An 18,771-nucleotide genomic window follows, 5' to 3' on the forward strand; every position below is an offset into this window, starting at 1 on the left:
TAACAGAGAGTGGCACTGGGTCACCCCAGTGACGACGTAACTGCGCAGACGTGATGCGATCGGATTGCTGCTGACTGCGAGGGATGGCTAATATACACACACACACACACACACACACACCGCTGTTGTACCTGGCTGGGGAGACTGGTCGAAGGTCAGCTAGCGTCGGTGCTTGACACCATACGTGGCATGAGTGTAAAGACGTTTAAAAACCTGTTGCACGTGAACAACAACATGTAACTTACAACTTACATTCAGTGTTCTTATCACGTTGTGCATGGAAAGGATAAAATCACCAAATGTGAAGTATGACATAGGGCTGACAGTTGACTTGACACAACTCACCCTAGATGTTATCGGCTGCGCACAAAGTGCTAAATAATCCCGACGGTGCTGTTTTGGCTGGCAGACTTTAAATCTGGCTATCAGTGGTGGAACGCTGGGGAAAGCAAACATCAGGGTACCAATATACAGGCTTTAAGTGCCCGGTTGAAAGTCTGAAGAAAAAAATTGACTGTCACCACCAGGACTCGAACCAGGCACCAGGCTACTATTTCTCATGTTTTGCTTTATATTGGGATAGCCCAGGACTGTGCGAGACCACCACGTAGCGCCGTATTGCAAATTTAGCAAACAAATCAGCTAGAGTTTGCCGTACCATGTCAGCGAAACGCCCAAAACGGGCTGAGAGTCACATTGTGAGCACGGGAGTGCATTAATTTTGTGCATTGTATGCAAATGTGCATGCGGCGCAGCGCAGTGTGAAGCAGGGAGTGGTAAATGCAGGTGTTTTAAAGTGACTACACTGTACGGTTTTTGTTCCAACTTGCTGCTCCCTGCCATTCGAGGAAAAGAAGCATGTTTGTTTGCAAGTCCAGATGTCGGAGCCTCCAGCAAAATGTTTGTAAGAAGCAGCCGATAGTACATGAGTGTACATCAAGATTAATAAAGGAGAATGATGTAGAGACTGCTGAATCAGACTCATTGAATTCTCTCTCGTGCAGTTTACCGCAAAAATTTCAAATAAAATGAGCTGACTGAGCCAGTATCCTGGCCTGCAAAAATGAAAAAGGGGTGAATTTTGTACACTCTATCGCGTCACATGACCTTCCGAAGCAGGCTGAAAAGGGCTACACTACGCCCTTTGTAACCATTATTACTGAGTACCCGGAATTAGAACCAAACTGTTTTGCCCAGAATAAGAGCCAATAGGTGCAAGAGGGTTCAGTGCCCCAGTGTGCGAATGTTTGTCCAAAAGGTTGCATCGCACGTGATGGTTTTTCCTCAGGCAGCACTGTTACTCCATACACATGCACACGTACACTATGTATGCACTCACTCACATTCAAGCATGTTCCAATACCTACCGTTGCTCTTTCTCTGAGACATTTGATTGGATATGAAGATTGACGATCAGGCACATTGCCATGTATGTTTTCGAAGCCTGCTGCACACCTAATACACCGCATGTAGAAACAGAACAGGGGGGGGTTGGGGGGGGGGGGGGGAGGCATAAGGAATAAAGATTTAAGTACAACAATATAAGAGGAAAGCTAACACCTTTGGTTTGACGCAGATAATAATGTGCGCTTTTCCTTACTGATGTTCGGGTTCTTTGCTTCACAACGAGACCGTGATCAGTTAGTTGTTTGTTGTGCTCTCGACACGTACACAAGTACTACTGTGATGTCTAGAGAACACTACACACATTTACTTCAGGGTGGGGGTGTATCAAGTTGTACAAGGATGACCATTTTGGACAACATTGCAACAGAGAAAGTCACGCCAGAAGAGCATGCTCACCGCTTCGCTGGATAACGCATTCCAAGAGAGGCTGCGGAATCCTACAAATCAGCACATAGTAATGCCTGCAAGCACAAACAAATACAAAGAAAATAGGATGTTTATTTGCCACAACTCTTTATAAGTGTAAGCATGTTTTCAATATTTCCCCAGTAGGTGCCAAATCTCCCGAAATCCGCCGACTTTTGGGATGTCACCTTTCAAAAAGCATCTCCCCACTGATCTCTCGACATCTATAGAAATCTTCCCTACTTTGTGCCACTCAAGTTGGCATCAAGTGTGCCTGTTAGTTACGCATGTACAAGTCCATTATACTCTCTTTTACTATGCACGATCTATGTGTTTGCAAGCTACTGAAGTAACATTTGCATACCCATTTCTACCGCTCAACTTTGAAGGCCAGAAACCTCCCTGCTGGCAACCAAACTGGAGGGAGGTCTCAGTGGGTGCCAAAGAAAAAACACTAGTACAAGTTTGCTGGTCTGGGCGGAGTGCATGTGCATTGCACAGGTTACCAGCTCTGTACGAGTATGCCGTGAACCTTTCTAAAGGGGGCTTTGAACTACATTGTGTATTGAATTCAGGGATGGAATTTGTTGTTGCAGACACCTCACATACTACTATTTACCCATCAACTTCATCCACTCTTTGAGCTGGAGTGTAGTTGTGTTCTTGAGACACAGCCTCGGACCCAAAGCTGCATGAAAATTGACCTGGATTCAGAAAGGCAAAGGAAGCAGCCATTGTTGTATATCACAGTAAACAGAGTATCAGTTATTCATTGAAATAGTTTCATTGCATTTAATTACACTTCTGTATCGATGATTTCTTGAGACATTCTCATTCACTGAGAGTTTTTTTTTCACTGAGAGTTTTGAATATTTGAACATTTTTCATTTGAATGTGGTTGACGTAATGCTTTCAATGGTTAGTATTTCATTACATAGTGAGTACATAAAGCACACGTCTACTTACGTCTCTCTACCCCTGTTCTCTTCTGCTCTCTTACCCTGCTGGCTCCTTGTTCCTATTGGCGCATGCTCCGCGTATTGATTCATTCTAATTATCACTATTCCACAAACTGGTTATTGTTGTGTGCTGAGTGTAAACGAGAGGTTTGACCTCGTGTGTGTTATGAGGCCCGACCTCGTGTGTTCACTATAACAGCCATGATGAGCTCTGTGGACTTCTGTCCCTTTGGCTAGAACCCTGATGTTTCCCTCTGATGTGTATGGTGACATGACGTCACGTCACCATACACATCAAGCACGGCTGGAAAAAAATCCTTCCGCTGCCACTTGCATCTATCCTATCAGGTACAGTATTATACTTTCTTCCCGTAGCTATGCAGAAGATGTTACTTCAGTAACGTCTGGCGCTAGCCAGGGTCCACACAGCTTTAATTTGGTGTTTGTTTGTGTCACGCCTGGCGCTATCCCGTATCTGTCCCGTACCGTTCCGTACCATCATAGACAGCTGGCCACAACAAGCTGGTCACAATATTCAAATAGGGCTTCCAAATCTTTTTATTTTTATTTTTTTACTTGAAACCACGCACCCAATTCGTAAAAGAAGAAAGAAGCAGGAAATGACAAAACAACAGACTAACAAGACATTGACTGAATGGGGCTGCAAATGCAACGCAGCGGTGGTGATGAGGTGCTGCAGGCTCCGCCGACCAATGGTCTCGGCATCCGCGCCTACTTCACGCATCAGAAAATCGGGAGAAGAAGAGAAACAAAAAAGATGAAAAAAAAATATAGCGAAAAGTATAGTGTGGAGAGAGAGAGAGAGAGAGAGAGAGAGAGAGAGAGAGAGAGAGAGAGAGAGAGAGAGAGAGAAAGAGAGAGAGAGAAAGAGAGAGAGAGAGAGAGAGAGAGAGAGAGAGAAAGAGAGAGACACACACACACACACAGAGACAGAGAGACAGAGAGAGAGAGAGAGAGAGAGAGAGAGAGAGAGAGAGAGAGAGAGAGAGAGAGAGAGAGAGAGAGAGAGAGAGAGAGAGAGAGAGAGAGAGAGAGAGAGAGAGAGAGAGAGAGAGAGAAGAGAGAGAGAGAGAAGAGAGAGAGAGAGAGAGAGAGAGAGAGAGAAAGAGAGACACACACACAGAGACAGAGAGACAGAGAGAGAGAGAGAGAGAGAGAGAGAGAGAGAGAGAGAGAGAGAGAGAGAGAGAGAGAGAGAGAGAGAGAGAGAGAGAGAGAGAGAGAGAGAGAGAGAGAGAGAGAGAGAGAGAGAGACAGAGAGAGACAGAGACAGAGACAGAGACAGAGACAGAGACAGAGACAGAGACAGAGACAGAGACAGAGACAGAGACAGAGACAGAGACAGAGAGAGAGAGAGAGAGAGAGAGAGAGAGAGAGAGAGAGAGAGAGAGAGAGAGAGAGAGAGAGGAGAGAGAGAGAGAGAGAGAGAGAGAGAGAGAGAGAGAGAGAGACAGAGAGAGAGACAGAGAGAGAGACAGAGAGAGACAGAGAGAGAGACAGAGAGTAGAGAAAACAAGGAAAAAGAGAGCAATACCTACATGTAGATACTGAGTTTAGACTGAGTCAGTAGCCCACATCCAGTTCTCGGCGCGCAGGTAGCGGTATACCTGCGTCTTGAATGCCTGCATTCGGCTGCGATGGGGAGGATGCAGGAGCAGATCACAGGGCAATGCATTCCACTGGTGGAGCACACAGTGGGGAAATGATCGCTTCAGGACTAACGGGGTAGAGGCTGGCAGGCTGGCGTCCAGTTGAAACCGGTGGCCAGCAGCGCTGGCATGGTCGCTCCGGGTTCGCGGGTTGGCCGACTGCTGACGGCGAGCTGGCAGAACCGCGAGAAGTTGAGGTGGGCCCGTAATTACTTGTAGCTTGTATAAACAAGCTAGGGCAGCTACTGTCCGTCTGATTGCCAGACTAGGCAGGATTGCTCCCGGACCGATGATTCCGAGGGCCCTGTGCTGGACTCGGTCCAGTCGGCTGAGGTGGCTGGATGACGCTCCAATCCAGATAAGTGGGGCGTCTTCCAGCAGCGGACGAACGAATGCTTTGTACACTGTTATGCGCCCAGCCAGAGGGAGAAGATGAGCTGACCGGTGCAAAAGACCAAGTCGCTGCCTTGCCCGGGTTGCAACAGACCGGAGGTGCTCCCCAAAAGACAGCTTCTGGTCAAAGAGGACGCCTAGGAGGGTGATCGAGTTTGCCTTGGGGACTTGTATTCCGCCAAACATGATTGGCGGAAGGTGCAAGTCAGCTCTTCGGAGCGTTGCAGTCATTGCCTGGGACTTGGTGGGCTCAAATGCAATCTTCCATTTCTGGCCCCAGTTATGCAGCCGATCGATTGACAGTTGCAGTGAGTGCCCTGCACCTGCCGCGCTGCCATTCGACACAATGGAGTAAAGTGTGGTGTCATCTGCGTACGCCTCCAGCTGGGCATCATCCACCAGAACAGAGGGTGCATCATTTACGTACAGTAAAAGCAGTGTCGGGCCGAGTATGCTGCCTTGGGGAACGCCCGCAGTTATGGGGTACTGGAATGCAAGATCATAACGTGAAGCAACTTGGAAGAATGAGTATGAATGCGAAGTGTATCGGGGAATCATCCGAATGCATGTAGGGCGATAGTGCGGGTTTGAATCCCAGGTTATGCCTGGAAAAAAATTGACGAAATGAAAATTTTATAACATCCCTATGCTTTTTTTAGCCAAGGCCATCAAGGTGGTAGACGGTGTCGTATTACCCTCGACCATACCTGTCCCGTACCATACCAAACCATCAAAGACGGCTGGCTACAAAGAGCTGGCCACAATATTCAAATAGGGCTTTCAAATGCAAGATCATAACGTGAAGCAACTTGGAAGAATTAGTATGTATGCGAAGTGTATCGGGGGATGCATGCAGGGCGATAGTGCGGGTTCGAATCCCAGGTTATGTCTTAAAAAAATAGGTGAAATGAAAATTTTATAACATCCCTATGCTTTTTTTGCCTAGGTCATCAAGGCAAAAAAGCATAGCGGAGGGCCCTGAGCTTCCAAGCTCTATCGTTAGAAAGAATGCACTCACTTTTGAAATTATGTTTCATTGGCCACTGCTCTGCTGCTGTATTTGGAAGCATAATGTACACGCTCTGCTCCCTGGAAAAGCCACATAATACACGAGCTGTCTCATAAACACTGTCAGTAAGGAAATTTGTCTAAGCAGCCTAGGTAGTCATGACAACACTCATTCGTCATCGAGTAATGCAGAACGGGCCTCAGATAAAGTCCCCGACACACCCTAACCATATAATATTCGGTTGCCATCAAAAATCACATCACTATACGAGAGGCAAACGCAGTTTCGACGTCACCCTCACACCCACACTCATCCCGCAGGTTTTCCTAGCTAGAACCCTGTGCTACGACTACAAGTATTATCCATTTATCCTCCCTTAGTATTGACTCCCATTGATTTTCGCTATACCCAAGCAGTCAAATATTCCTGCATATTTCACTCCTTAGGGCTATATTGACTGCTTATATTTGACTGCTTACTATTTTTAGGGGTTGCGCAGTTGAACGGTGCCTAGTGCAGCATTGTCACTGCACGAGTAGGTGGTGGTGCAACGGTTGTGCAATCATAAAACCGGGATTCATGAGGTTATCGTTCTGGAATTTGAAATACGGACTGTTTGTCGTGATAAATCTAATATTGACTTCGTACTTGGTCAGTATAGGAAATAAAAACCTCGTAAAAGACCTCGGCTTCGCCTCGGTCTTTTACTCGGCTTTTATTTCCTATATTGACCTTGTACTCAGTCAATATTAGATACATATTGCAGGTTTGTCACTGATCCCCGGCACCCAAAAAGTATACTTAGCGCTCTCAACTACTTGCACGGCCCTCAACACCCTGGATGTGGTGTGAATGCTGCTCGATGTACACAAGAACAAATGCAGTGACGTAATGACAACTGGTTCAGGGCTCCACCAGCTTTGCATTCTGGGTCGGACTTCACATCGCACAACCGTAGTAATGGGACACGTAACAACATGTACATGTATTGTGAATGTGTATAGAAATGTAGAAATTCACCAATGGTTCAAGATTAAAATGATAGCTTGCATAGACCTCGGTCCTACCGATAGGACCATCATACACAGACATGCTGCACGGCCTCTGTTCTAACATTGACCTAAATCTTTACCCTAAACTGTTTCTATGGAGCTAGGGAAGGAGTCCACAAATTTTAGACGTGATCGTACAAGGCATATTACAGTAATCCATGGCAATAGGGCTTGAAAGTGCTACGTCACAGCATAGCAACAATTTCAAAAATTCAAAAACTGGATCCACTTGGATCCAGTTTTTGTATGGATCCAAGCACATTTCAAGCGGTCTTACTCACAGGAAGGTGATGTAGCCAGTGAAACTGACTGATTTGGCTAGTGGGGGGGGGGGGTGACAACTGGTGGCGAAATAAAAGTCACACCTGCATGCGACATGCGTGGGTTGCTATGCACCCACATACTTAGGCAATAGCAAAGTCACACCTTAGTGGATCCAAAATAGAAATCTGATGTCAACTTTCTACTCCCTTGCCGTTTTTGACGTCATTACTTTCAAGCCCTATAGCCCACGGTAACCATGGCAACGGAGTATGGAATTTTGCATACCACGGCCATGGTAGGCTGAGAAAAACATTAGGACCTCACCACGATTGATGTGCCATGGTCAAAATTCACTTTGGACAGAGTTGCTAGTGCTCCGACAGGACTCATGTGCGGCCATTTTGACAATTGATAAAACAGCACATATGCAATGCTCTGGACATAGTCTTGCATTTTGCGCCATTACTTTGCCTTATAAAGACCTCACATCAACAAACGTTTCAAGAAAATTCTCAACCAAAAGCACGTTTGCAGCGCGATTTCTTGGGTCCTACCGGTAGGACGGCATGCAAGCTATCAAATTTAAGGCATCCTCACCTAACTGACATAGCTGTACTGAATATGTAGATACTCTCATCATAGGAAAAAGATGGAATGTGCATCTGGAGCAACGAGAAGGAGAGAATGACAATTCCGATTTCATTACAAGTGTCATGGCCAGTGATCCATCTAGTGGCACCAGGCCGTCGACCAATATAGTCGACATCAAGCAGATAAGTAGCTCACCTGTTTCAATTCTCACACCTGAGTGTAGAAGAGGGTTGAAGGGAAGCGGTAGGAAGATACTTTATTTGTTGCATCACGGAGGCTATTTATTTTATGTGATTTTTGTTAATATAATATCGCATTGTTTCAGTAATAATAATCATAATAATTAAAGTGTCAAGATTGCAATACAAGGGGAGCTCGCTCACCCAGGTGATAACGTGTTCAACACGTAATATATTCATAGTACAAGGGGAGCTTGCTCATCCAGGTGCAATCCAAAACAGCCGCTTGTCGTACGGTGAATAGAGCTGACACAGTTGCCGACTAGTCGCCTTCGCGCCCGCAGGCTCTTCCCTCTCAATCCAGGTCCCCGTAGGGTGCAAGACGGCAATGCCGTGTTCCCGTCAGCGGGCCGGAGTCTAGAGTATGAATACTGTCGACCCTTTGCGTCGTACGACACGAGAAAAAGCGTCACACTTGCTCGACTTACAGGGCCTAGGGGTGTCAGCTCCCTTGCAGGACTAAGTGTGGCTTCCTCAAGCTCAGAGTAGTGAGTACAAAGCTGGCGACTTGTACGGAAGATGTTACTGACGCACGACAACACTTGGTGGCTCTAGGCCACGAGTTGTAAGCCATGATTGCTCAACTAACGAAAGCGCCAAAATCCTTCGCAGGACTAATCATGGTTCTTACAGAACTCAGGAATAATTCGGAGTCTAGCTTTGGCTGCTGAACTCAATGCGTGATCGCTTTCGCGACGAGTCTGATCCGGGTCATGACACAAGTCACTGATTTTGCTATGACTGCAGAAAGACAAGTTGATTTTTCTATCTATCAGCCTATCAGGAGCAGCGCACAAATATGGAGCTGCTCTGAGAACAGAAGCCAGTCCCTCACCGGCTAAGTGTGGCAGTGTCTCCAGCGGAGGTGGAAACAGCGATGAAACGACTCAAAAACGGAAAGGCTTGTGGGCCGGACAAAGTCCCTGGAGAATTACTGAAGTATGGAACATCACAGCTATCCATCGTAGCGGCAGACATCATCAACCAAAGCGTAGCAGAGGGTGCCGACATGTCATCGTTCATCGGACTTGGCACACTGATTCCTTTACAAAAACCAAAAAAACCTAGAGGACCCGTGACTAGCCTGCGTCCCATTGTCCTCCTGAACACCATCCGAAAAGTTTTCTCCCTTGTAGTGCTCTGCCGAATCGCAAAGGACGTTGCTCGTTATGTTGGTCCAACTCAATCTGGCTTCAGACAAGGCCGAAGTACAACAGATGTGGTATGGACACAGCGCTGGATTGCGGCCAAGGCGACTCGATACAACTGGGAATGCCACATGCTGGGGATTGACATGTCCCGTGCGTTCGACACGATCGATCGCACCAAACTGTTAGACGTCATGGCATTAGTGACTGGCCCCGATGAAGTGCGCATGATCCAGCACCTACTGTTCCACACACAAATATCAGTGAAAGTAGGAAAGGCAACTGCCAATCCGTTTCTCAGCACCATCGGCACCCCCCAGGGAGATGGCCTGAGCCCTGTTCTTTTTATTTGTTACCTGGAGGCAGCACTGCGCCAAGTGAGAGCAAACCTTCCCGAACGCCCTTTCGCCGACCGTCACATACCCAGAGAAACAGGTTACGCCGATGATGTGACATTGTACTCAACCAGTGAGGAGTGGCTGAAGCGAAGCCTCCCCATCATTAGCGCAGAACTCGGGGATTGGTCCTTTACAGTAAACGAGACCAAGACCGAATTCTTGCATCTGACATCAACTTCAGACTCCTGGCGGTCCAGCAGGCAGCTAGGGTCCCTCATTGGCGACAGTGAGGACCTGGAGCGGAGGAAAGACCTCGCTTCGAGTGCATACGGCAGGATGTATAGCCTCTGGCTGAGGCGTGGGAAGGTCAGTGAGCAGAGGCGCATCCGCCTGTATAATGCCCTGGTTCTGCCCGTTCTTTTGTATAACTGCGGCGCATGGGGGCTCACGGCAGCACAAGCAGAATCGCTTAACGTTTTCCACCGGAAGCAGCTCCGACGGCTCATTGGCATAGTCTACCCAGCCAGGATATCAAATACTGAGCTGTATGAGAGGTGCAACACGGAACCACTATCTGACATCGTGGACAGGAGAAGATGGCAGCTAGCCGGCCATATTCTCCGTATGGACAGGGATGCGCCGCCATGGATCGCGCTGACGGGCTATTTTGCGGGAGATGCCAAGGCTGGGCGTGGACGTCCAAGGACATCCATTGCGACGCGCATCACAAGCGACTTACAGAGGAGGAACATCGACTTGAAGCGCAGCAGTCAGCTGGGGAATGTGAGGGCCATCGCTCTGGACAAGCCTACATGGAGAAATCTGGCCGACAATCCATGATCTGGCGTCACAGGTCATCAGTGCGCCGTGTTAATAATTACCTTGATAATGGAATTTGATCATAGGAGATAGGACAGAAGCGGAACGTATAATTATACCCACATAATTATATTATTACGCGTGCTGTGGTATTATTATTATTATTATTAGCATCGCTGGCTACAAGCGAGGGTCCCTGGTTCGAGTCCTGGTGGTGACAGTCAATTTTTTCTTCAGACTTTTCCCGTTTGTCTCTTTCCCTCAAATCAGTCAATATTTTATGACTTGGGGCTCCCCGCGTGCTAGTTTGTACGTGAAGTGTGTGGGTTACAGTGAGGGCTGCGTCCCACCCGCCTGTGTGGATTCACAGGAAGTGTGAGTTACGAAGTCTGAAGAAAATGTTGAACGGCCTCTGCTGGGATGACGACTACACCATAGCTCAGTGGTTAGAGCATCGCTGGCTACAAGCGAGGGTCCCTGGTTCGAGTCCTGGTGGTGACAGTCAATTTTTTCTTCAGACTTTTCCCGTTTGTCTCTTTCCCTCAAATCAGTCAATATTATTATTATTATTATTATTATTATTATCTGAGAACTGTGCATTGTCACCCTACATGGTTAGAACACGACATTGGTGTCATCGTTCACAAGATATAATCTCTACGGTGAACAACGCCACGGATCAGTTTGTGTTAAGAGAGGCTGGGCATAGCACATTGACCAAGTCACAAACACGTATACAGTGTATTAAGGCCTCGTTTACACGACAATGATTGAAAAACATTTTTCAAAAGAACACGCTTCCACATATTTTGATAAGAGCGTTTACACGACAATGCTGCCAAACGTTTCAAACACGTTTCAAAGCAAAAACGGCCTTCAACGTGTTTTTCAATCATTTTCGTTCCGTTCTCGTGTACACGGCAAAAACGTTTCGCTGCCATGGAAATGCCAGAATGGTGTGGGGAAATGCCAAAATGGTGTGGGGAAATGCCAAAATGGTGTGGCGGGAAATAAGAAAAAGTATGAGCGAGTATTTAAACACCCAAAAAGCTGATCATTTTCGTGTACACAGCAAAAACGTTTCAAACACGGAATGAAAACGTGTTTCAATCGTTGTCGTGTAAATGAGGCCTAACACTGCTATCACTGCATCAAGCGTAGTGTTGAAATGTAACAAGTGCAGCACATGGCAGGCGCGTCGGATCCGGTCCGGTTGGTCACGGGTTATCGCCGGACTAACGCGTTGGTCATCAACACATGTTTTACTTCTGAGGAGGTCATGTGTACCCAGTATATTATCATACAAGAAGGACGAAAGGCTATGGTATGGCCAGACCAATGAAAAACTGCTTGCGGCAGTGAGTCTGCATGGGATCCAATGAACCAATACAATGACAGCGCGCCATATAGTAAACACCTAAAAGCGGCTTGTGACATACTCCTCGGCACCAATGCAATCCACTAGGATCCGCAAATGTTCCCTCCCGAACATAACCCTTTATTTTTAAACTCGAATCATAGTCAAAAAAGACAAAGCCTAAAAAAAACCCGATTACAAAACAATAATCACTTCACCTTACCAGCTCATACTCGGAGTTAAGAAGCTCCCAAACTGAGAAGCATGGCGATTCTTCCAGTGAATCAGACACAGTCTCCTCGGCGGCAATGCGCTGTTCTCTTACTTTGCTTCGCTCTCTGACCATCGCGAGCGTTGAGCGCTGCGAACATTTCGAGAGGACTCGTGATGTCCAGAAGATGAACATTACAGTAGCAATGCAGATAAGAGACACCAGTGGTACAAACCGCGTCTGTTGCATGCTTTCTACTCCAAATCTTGGAGGCGGTGAAGCAGAGAGTTAGCGCACCTTTTCCAGGAAGAGGCTGCAATAAAACCCCAGAAACAGCAGCAGAATAGTATTCCGGCATTTGAACTGGGAAGGAGGAAGAGAAATGCAAGCTTGTTACACCTATATTGTGTGCAACCGACCTCCTAACGCTGTCTCCCTAACAACTGGTCTTTACCCCCAGTGAGTCCCAAGTCAAATTTAGTTGTCGGGTGGGTGCAGGAGCCGCTGACCAAACTCGGAGTTACATCTGGTTTACCATTGCTTTTTGACTACTGTACTGTTATGCATACATAGACAAATGTATAGACAGTGAGAGCAGAAAAGGGCATAAATCAAAAAATCACACCATCACCCAGTCCGTGAATATTCTGTTACCCGATACAGGTCCGTCCTTGAAAGGAGATAATCTCTGGGCCATCAAATACTAGTATAGTGTCTTGCGACTAGACTTATCCTGTAACAGTACTTGCAATTGAAGGTGCAAGCAGTACTAATTTGCATTGCCACGGGTGTACAGCGCATAGGTATGGGACCATATTCGACCGCGTTCAGGGCCGAACACTGTATCGCAGCCTCCTCATACCAAGATTTTCATCCAGAATGCTACAGGCTCTGGGAGTTTCACGTTCAGCCGTGCTTCTATAAGAAGTTTAAAAGTATTTTTTTCTGCACAAATCCCTTTCTACAAATGTAGTAGGGCGCAGTCACCCAGTGCGCGAGTTCGATCGAGAAGAAGGGAGCATCTCGGCTTCCTCGGACCAAGGCCATTCGACTTTTTTTCGACCCAGAAGACTACAACAGTGGTGAAACTTTGACTTAAGACCTTACTTTCCTGGCCATTGGGGTTATGGACTCAATAAAAATCAATCAATCATGGTAATCTACCACTCCAATTGGCTGTGAAAGCCTGCACTGAACACGCGTTTGGGCACGCATGAACCGCAAACCATCGGTGTACACGCGCCAGTTATTATTATTATTATTATTATTTTTTTTAAAGAGGTCGGAGGCGGATAATACTTTAAAATGAAGGTAAGTTATGGGTTATTATTATTATTATTGTATCATCATCTCGTGGCAAGTAATGCCAATATTGAATGAGAGAGGGGTGATAGCCAACCACGGCCAAATCAACAAAAGAAAAGTAGTAGACATACATGTATAAGAAAGAAGAAAGAAAGAAGATAACTCAAGAGATACGAATTACACAGTGGCCCAGAACAAGTGAATACCTAGCGAAGTAAAGTAGCAAAAGTGGAAAGTCTTTGGCAAGTCTTGAGGTCCTGTGACAGCAACGACCAATGTGTATATGCCAAAAATAGAGGAGACTTCAGAAGAGTGGCTGTGCGAGAGATAGGGAAGCAGAGAGAGTTTCGGGTAGCTGAGGACTGATGAAACCAGTTAAGCTGGGATGAAACATGAGGTGGGGCAAGACCAAGACGAATTTTATGAATTGGTTTACATGATGAAAGTCTGAGCCTGTTAGAGAGAGGGCAGCTGGATGCGATAGCATAGACAGTATGAGAGAACGTCAAACGGGGAATAGCAAAGACAGCGCGAATTAAGTGACGATGTGTGACAGTTCGAGACGATTCGTGAGCGATGTGCTGATGCCAGCCCAAATGGAGGAACAGTAGTCAAATACAGGCAGAACATAGCATTTATACAGCATTAAACGGCAATCACGGGGGAAATGAGATAAGTGAGAGGAGAGGAAGCCAACAATAGAACTTGCACGTTTCTCCAGGTACGTAATGTGGGGATCAATGGACAGATCGGCTGATCCAGGATAATCCCAAGGTGTTTGTGCTGATAGACTATTGAGAGACAGGTACGGTCATCAGGGAACGTGAAAGGCGAGGGACTTAATACAGGCAAGTCACTATTGGGACCAGGAGGAAAGCAGAGAATAGCGGTTTTAGATGCGTTCGGTTTCAGCTTCCAGAGCGTCATCCAATTGACAACTTTGTTGGTGTGGGTCTGCAATGTGACAGATGCAGCTGAAAGTGAAGAGGAGGAAACATGCAGTGCTGTATCATCTGCGTAGAGGTAGGTATGTGGAAGGGAGGCCAGATCGTTTACATAAATGATGAAAAGCAGAGGACCTAATATAGAACCTTGGGGGACACCAGACTCTACTGTGGCTGGGCGAGACAGATGTCCCCTGACACGAACACACTGGCTGCCGCCAATCAAGTAGCTAGTGAGCCAATTGTAAACGTTCCCAGAAAGCCCGAATGCTCTTAGCTTACAGAGTAGACCTCTAGTCCATACCGAATCGAAGGCCTTGCTAAGATCAAAGAAGCAGAGCAAGCTAAATTGTCGAGTGTCCTTGGATGTATGTAATGCCTGTACCAAACGCAACAGCTGCCAAGACGTGGAGTCCCCGCGACGAAAATCGGACAGGGAAGGGCTGAGGAGAGGGTTCACATGAGGATAGACATGATCAAAGACAACACGTTCACAAAGTTTGGATATAGTTGATAAAAGAGAAATAGGCCGGTAGTTGGTTGCACTTAAGCGCGAGCCCTTGTTCTTATAGATGGGTGTGACTATCGAGTGCTTCCAGAGGGAGGGAAATACGCCAGTGGAAAATGTCATGTTGAAAAGGAGACTAAGGGGGTACGCGATCGCTGGAGAAAGAAGTCGAAGAAGCTCATGACTGATGCCATCAACGCCCGTGGCCTTCTTCAGCTTTAATTGACTAATATATTTCTTGATGCGGGAGGGGGTTGTGAAAACAGAGGTAAGTGGAGCCTGGTATGTGGTGTTGTGGGAAGTCAAGCACAGACCAAGAAGGATCATCTTTGGTCCCGAAGTTTACGAACTGCGTATTTAGCGCGTCAGCAATGGCAACCGGATCCGTATGAACAGTATTCTCCTCACAGAGCTGGGCTACGCCATGACCATCCGAAGAGGCAGTAGTACCTGATCATGCTTGACGCACAAACTGAAAAAGGTTGGGTGCTGGAAGGTTGCCGTGGGCTGAGCTGAGGGACGTCAATGAGGAGATAAACTCATGATGGGCTTTGCGAGACATATTCTGGGCCTTGTTCCGCTCAGATTTGTAATGGGTGAGGTTGTCAGGAGTGGGGTACTTCTTGTACAGGCTGTAGGAGTCTCGCTTGAGCTTTAACTGAATTCTTAGTGCCGGAGTGAGCCACGGGGAATTAACTTTATTGCGGCCTGGACGTGATGATTGGACTTACGCTGGCAAGAAGGAGGAGCATACACTAAATAAAGCGTGGTAGAAAGCTATCAGGGTAGTATCCACATTTTGATCTTGGACACGTAGAACTAGAGGCCAATCAACATTGGCAATAGCAGCTTGGATATCCGAAGCAGAATCCGAGGTCAGTCAGGAGAGGTCAAATTGGCGAAAGTTCGGGATGGGTGTTGAGGTACTACTTGGAGTTCGAGAGGGCGTGGATATCGGTGATACTAGAGTACGGGGGAGGGTCAATCTACCAAGCACAATAGAATGGTCGGACTGCCCAAGCGGGGCCTCAGGGCAGAGGGAGAATACATTGTCAGGTCGATCGCTTATGATCAAATCTAGAGCAGTGCCAGCGGAGCCCAATGCACTATGGGTTGCAAACTTCACGTGTTGGGTTAGTGCATACATATTCAGAACACATGAAAGTTGATGGCCCGGATTGTCGGTAGCAGAGCCATACCAAGCGGCAGACTTCGCATTGAAATCACCCATGACTAGGATGGAAGTGGACAGTGTTCGAACCCGTGACAGACATTGTTGGAGGGAAGTCATGAAAGAGTCCACCTGTGCAGAGCTATTGTTTGGGGGGCGGTAAACAGCGCCAACAATCAGACAGTTGGAGGACGAGCCCTGTGAAACCCTTGCTTCCACCCACGTGGCTTCAAAACCTGGAATATGGAGGTCAGTACGGTGGCGTAGCGACGTAAACATCCCTGATTTAGCAAGAATGGCAACGCCTCCATATGCCCGGGCGTCAGTTGCAACTACTCGATTATCCTCTGCTGGACGATCACGTCTGAAAATGGAGTAGCCAGGGACGGCAAGAGGAATGTTAGGAGACAGCCAAGTCTGAAAGGCAAAGTATAGATGGTGAATGAGTGGCACAGACATCTACCAGTTCGGCACATTTGTTCCTAAGTGAGCGGGCATTGATACAGGCAATGGGATGTGAGGTGAGACATGTAGTTGAATGAGAAGCAAAAGGGGGCGTGTGGGGATTTAGAGTTGAAGTCTGGTGGGACACACAAGTTATGGACACAGCTTTATAATGAATGAATCAGAAGACGAAGCCTAGTGCATGTATCGCAACCTGCCCGTGCTCTGACTCATCTAAGGCCCCGGTCACACTGAAACAAGCCACTTTGGGCTTGTTATTGCTGGCGCTCAGCTGGCTTGCGTGGTCCCTGTGACGCGTTCACACCAGACCTTGTGTGCAAGCTTGAATGGCTTGTTTTTCTTACCCGCCAAATTTTGAATATCTCGAAACACACCAATGTTTGCAAGAAACCGGAAAGCAGAACGTTAGCGATCTACAACAACAGTACTTGTTCTAGTGTTCAGTTTTGATGAAGAAGCAAAGGAAGCCCGGATTCTGAATTATGAAGTCGTGCTCCTTTTTTTTGTTCGGTGTGCATGGACGCGATGGTTCGGGTTGTGTTTCCTGATGTCAAGCTTTCTGCCCCGCCGGTTGCCGTTCTTCAACTCAGTTGCAATCCACTCTCTTCTTCGTACCCGGCTTTCTTCATGAATTCGGTTGTGAGTGTGGTGCCTTGTCTTGGCCTCAAACCACAGCTCCAACAATCTACGCAGCAGTCTAGAGGCACAGCGGCAGAAATCCATGGTCGTCGGACAAAATCCAAATCAAACTGAATACAGTGTAGTTGGATAGACAGACTCAAGGTCAAAACCAAAGGCACAGGGATAGCACGGTTCCACGGACACAAGAAAGAACATCAATATCAGTTCATCATGTCAACTAGCTACATGGTGTGCATGTGCTCCAAGCGCACTCAAATTATTTTTTGAATTTCGGCTTTCAGCCGCTTGTACAAGCTGTGGCTGAAACAAGCCGAAAAAACCGGCTGAGCGTCAGCCACGGCTGAAAGTTGCTTGTAGGACATTTTTCAGCCATTTCCATGGTAATAGTGACGTAAACAAGCGCTTTTTTCGGCTGAACGGCTGAATCGAGCTCGGTGTGACCGCGGCCTAAACAAGCGCTTTTTTCGGCTGAACGGCTGAATCGAGCTCGGTGTGACCGCGGCATAAGCCTAGAATCCTGGTTGCCGGCAAGTGTTGAGTCCATCTTCAAAAATCAATTAATTTGTTGCCAGACACAGTTGCACGAAAACCTCGTCAGTGGCTATCCAGCTGAGGCAGATTCCAGCGAGATGCCGGGTGTTTAGTAAGACGGACTACAGGACATTGTAGAGGGGACGGTTTCAAATAGGACACCGGTTGCAAACCGGAACGGACTCAATATTCACTTTCTCTCTTGGTATTTTGATTAGAAAACATATGTCACAGTGAGACTACGATGTGTTATACTCCGAGCCAAAATTTCATGGCTCTGCGATGACCAGAAGCGCCATATCAAGCAGGTGAGTTTTTGACGTGTTGCTTCGCACTGCGACTTGAGTTTTACGACTTTCGAAAAATCAACTTCTTGTCGCAGGTAAACAGCGGCTCGCCTCTCGCCAATAAAGCACCGCATACCAATCAAAACTAATGGAAGCACACACAAGGCTTATTGTTACTCTGTACTGGCCGTCGTGGAGCGATAGCAATTACCTAATTTCAGACCCAGAGTGAATTTGACGTGCACTCTAAAACGTGTCCGGTTTGGAGCCACCTCTGATTTGAACTTTTTTGAAGCGAAAAATTGGGCAACTAATTTGGAGGCAATGGGTCAACACAAAGGAGTGGCTCAGTTCGATTGACTCTGGCCCCAGAGCAAACTTCAACATGCCAGTTTCCTTCCACAAACATATTTCGAGTGAAAAATCAACGCTGATGATCGGTTTGGGTCTATACAAATTTGGCTGTCAAAACGTCCCGGTATCGAGCCGTCCCCTCTACAAGTAGTTCTTTACGCACATCATTTCTCACACTTCACCTATCCTAGTGAACTCCGTCGCTCTTACCTGGGACAACGTAGGGTAGTACCTCCGCAACTAGGACCGCAACCACGTAGAATCTACGTCCGAAACATCGATCGTGTTCGTCCACTGCATTACCGCTCGGCTGTAGAACTAGTACTAGTAGTGGTAGAAGCAAAACGAGTTCCGTCTTCGCGCGGACCATTCGGCTTCCCGGCCGGCGTGGAGGCCAATAATTATTATGAAGCCAGGCACCGGGGATATCCGGATACACACTAACACAGACAGGTACCGGTATGTTATGTATTGTATGTCGCGTATGATTTGACTTTCAGACATGGCACGTGCTTGTTGCCAGGTGACGGCTAACGAGCTGCCAGAATAATTATGCGGTCAAAAACAGCAGTCGTAGCATCGCGCCGCACATATATACATGTGCACTATTAAACCATTAAAAAATTTTCGAAGTCCTTGCCTTGGACAACATCTCCGACGAGGACTAAATATTTGTCTCGCTTCTCCAAAACTATTTTAAAA

The 18,771-nt window shown here is 47.0% G+C and overlaps 1 protein-coding gene across 3 annotated transcripts; it reads right to left on the reverse strand.

Annotated features, from left to right (window-relative positions):
* Window positions 1-126: 126 nt before the first annotated feature.
* On the reverse strand, window positions 127-18,500 carry LOC135830502 (uncharacterized). Of its 3 annotated transcripts, none has more exons than XM_065342754.1 (8): window positions 18,280-18,500; window positions 11,875-12,175; window positions 7,757-7,821; window positions 5,853-5,923; window positions 2,432-2,516; window positions 1,804-1,868; window positions 1,368-1,455; window positions 127-439 (listed from the first exon to the last, which is right to left on the reverse strand). In XM_065342754.1, the coding sequence occupies exons 2-8, from the start codon at window positions 12,109-12,111 to the stop codon at window positions 160-162; spliced, it is 891 nt and encodes a 296-aa protein (XP_065198826.1). In that variant the 5' UTR covers window positions 12,112-12,175; window positions 18,280-18,500; the 3' UTR covers window positions 127-159. The 3 variants fall into 3 exon arrangements, 2 of the variants coding, with proteins under 2 accessions (XP_065198826.1, XP_065198832.1); XM_065342760.1 differs by having other exon boundaries at window positions 132-213; XR_010556052.1 differs by lacking the exon at window positions 5,853-5,923.
* Window positions 18,501-18,771: the final 271 nt, after the last annotated feature.

This window comes from Sycon ciliatum, chromosome 1 (genome assembly GCF_964019385.1).
Source record: "Sycon ciliatum chromosome 1, ocSycCili1.1, whole genome shotgun sequence".
In the NCBI taxonomy this organism is placed as follows: Eukaryota; Metazoa; Porifera; class Calcarea; order Leucosolenida; family Sycettidae; genus Sycon; species Sycon ciliatum.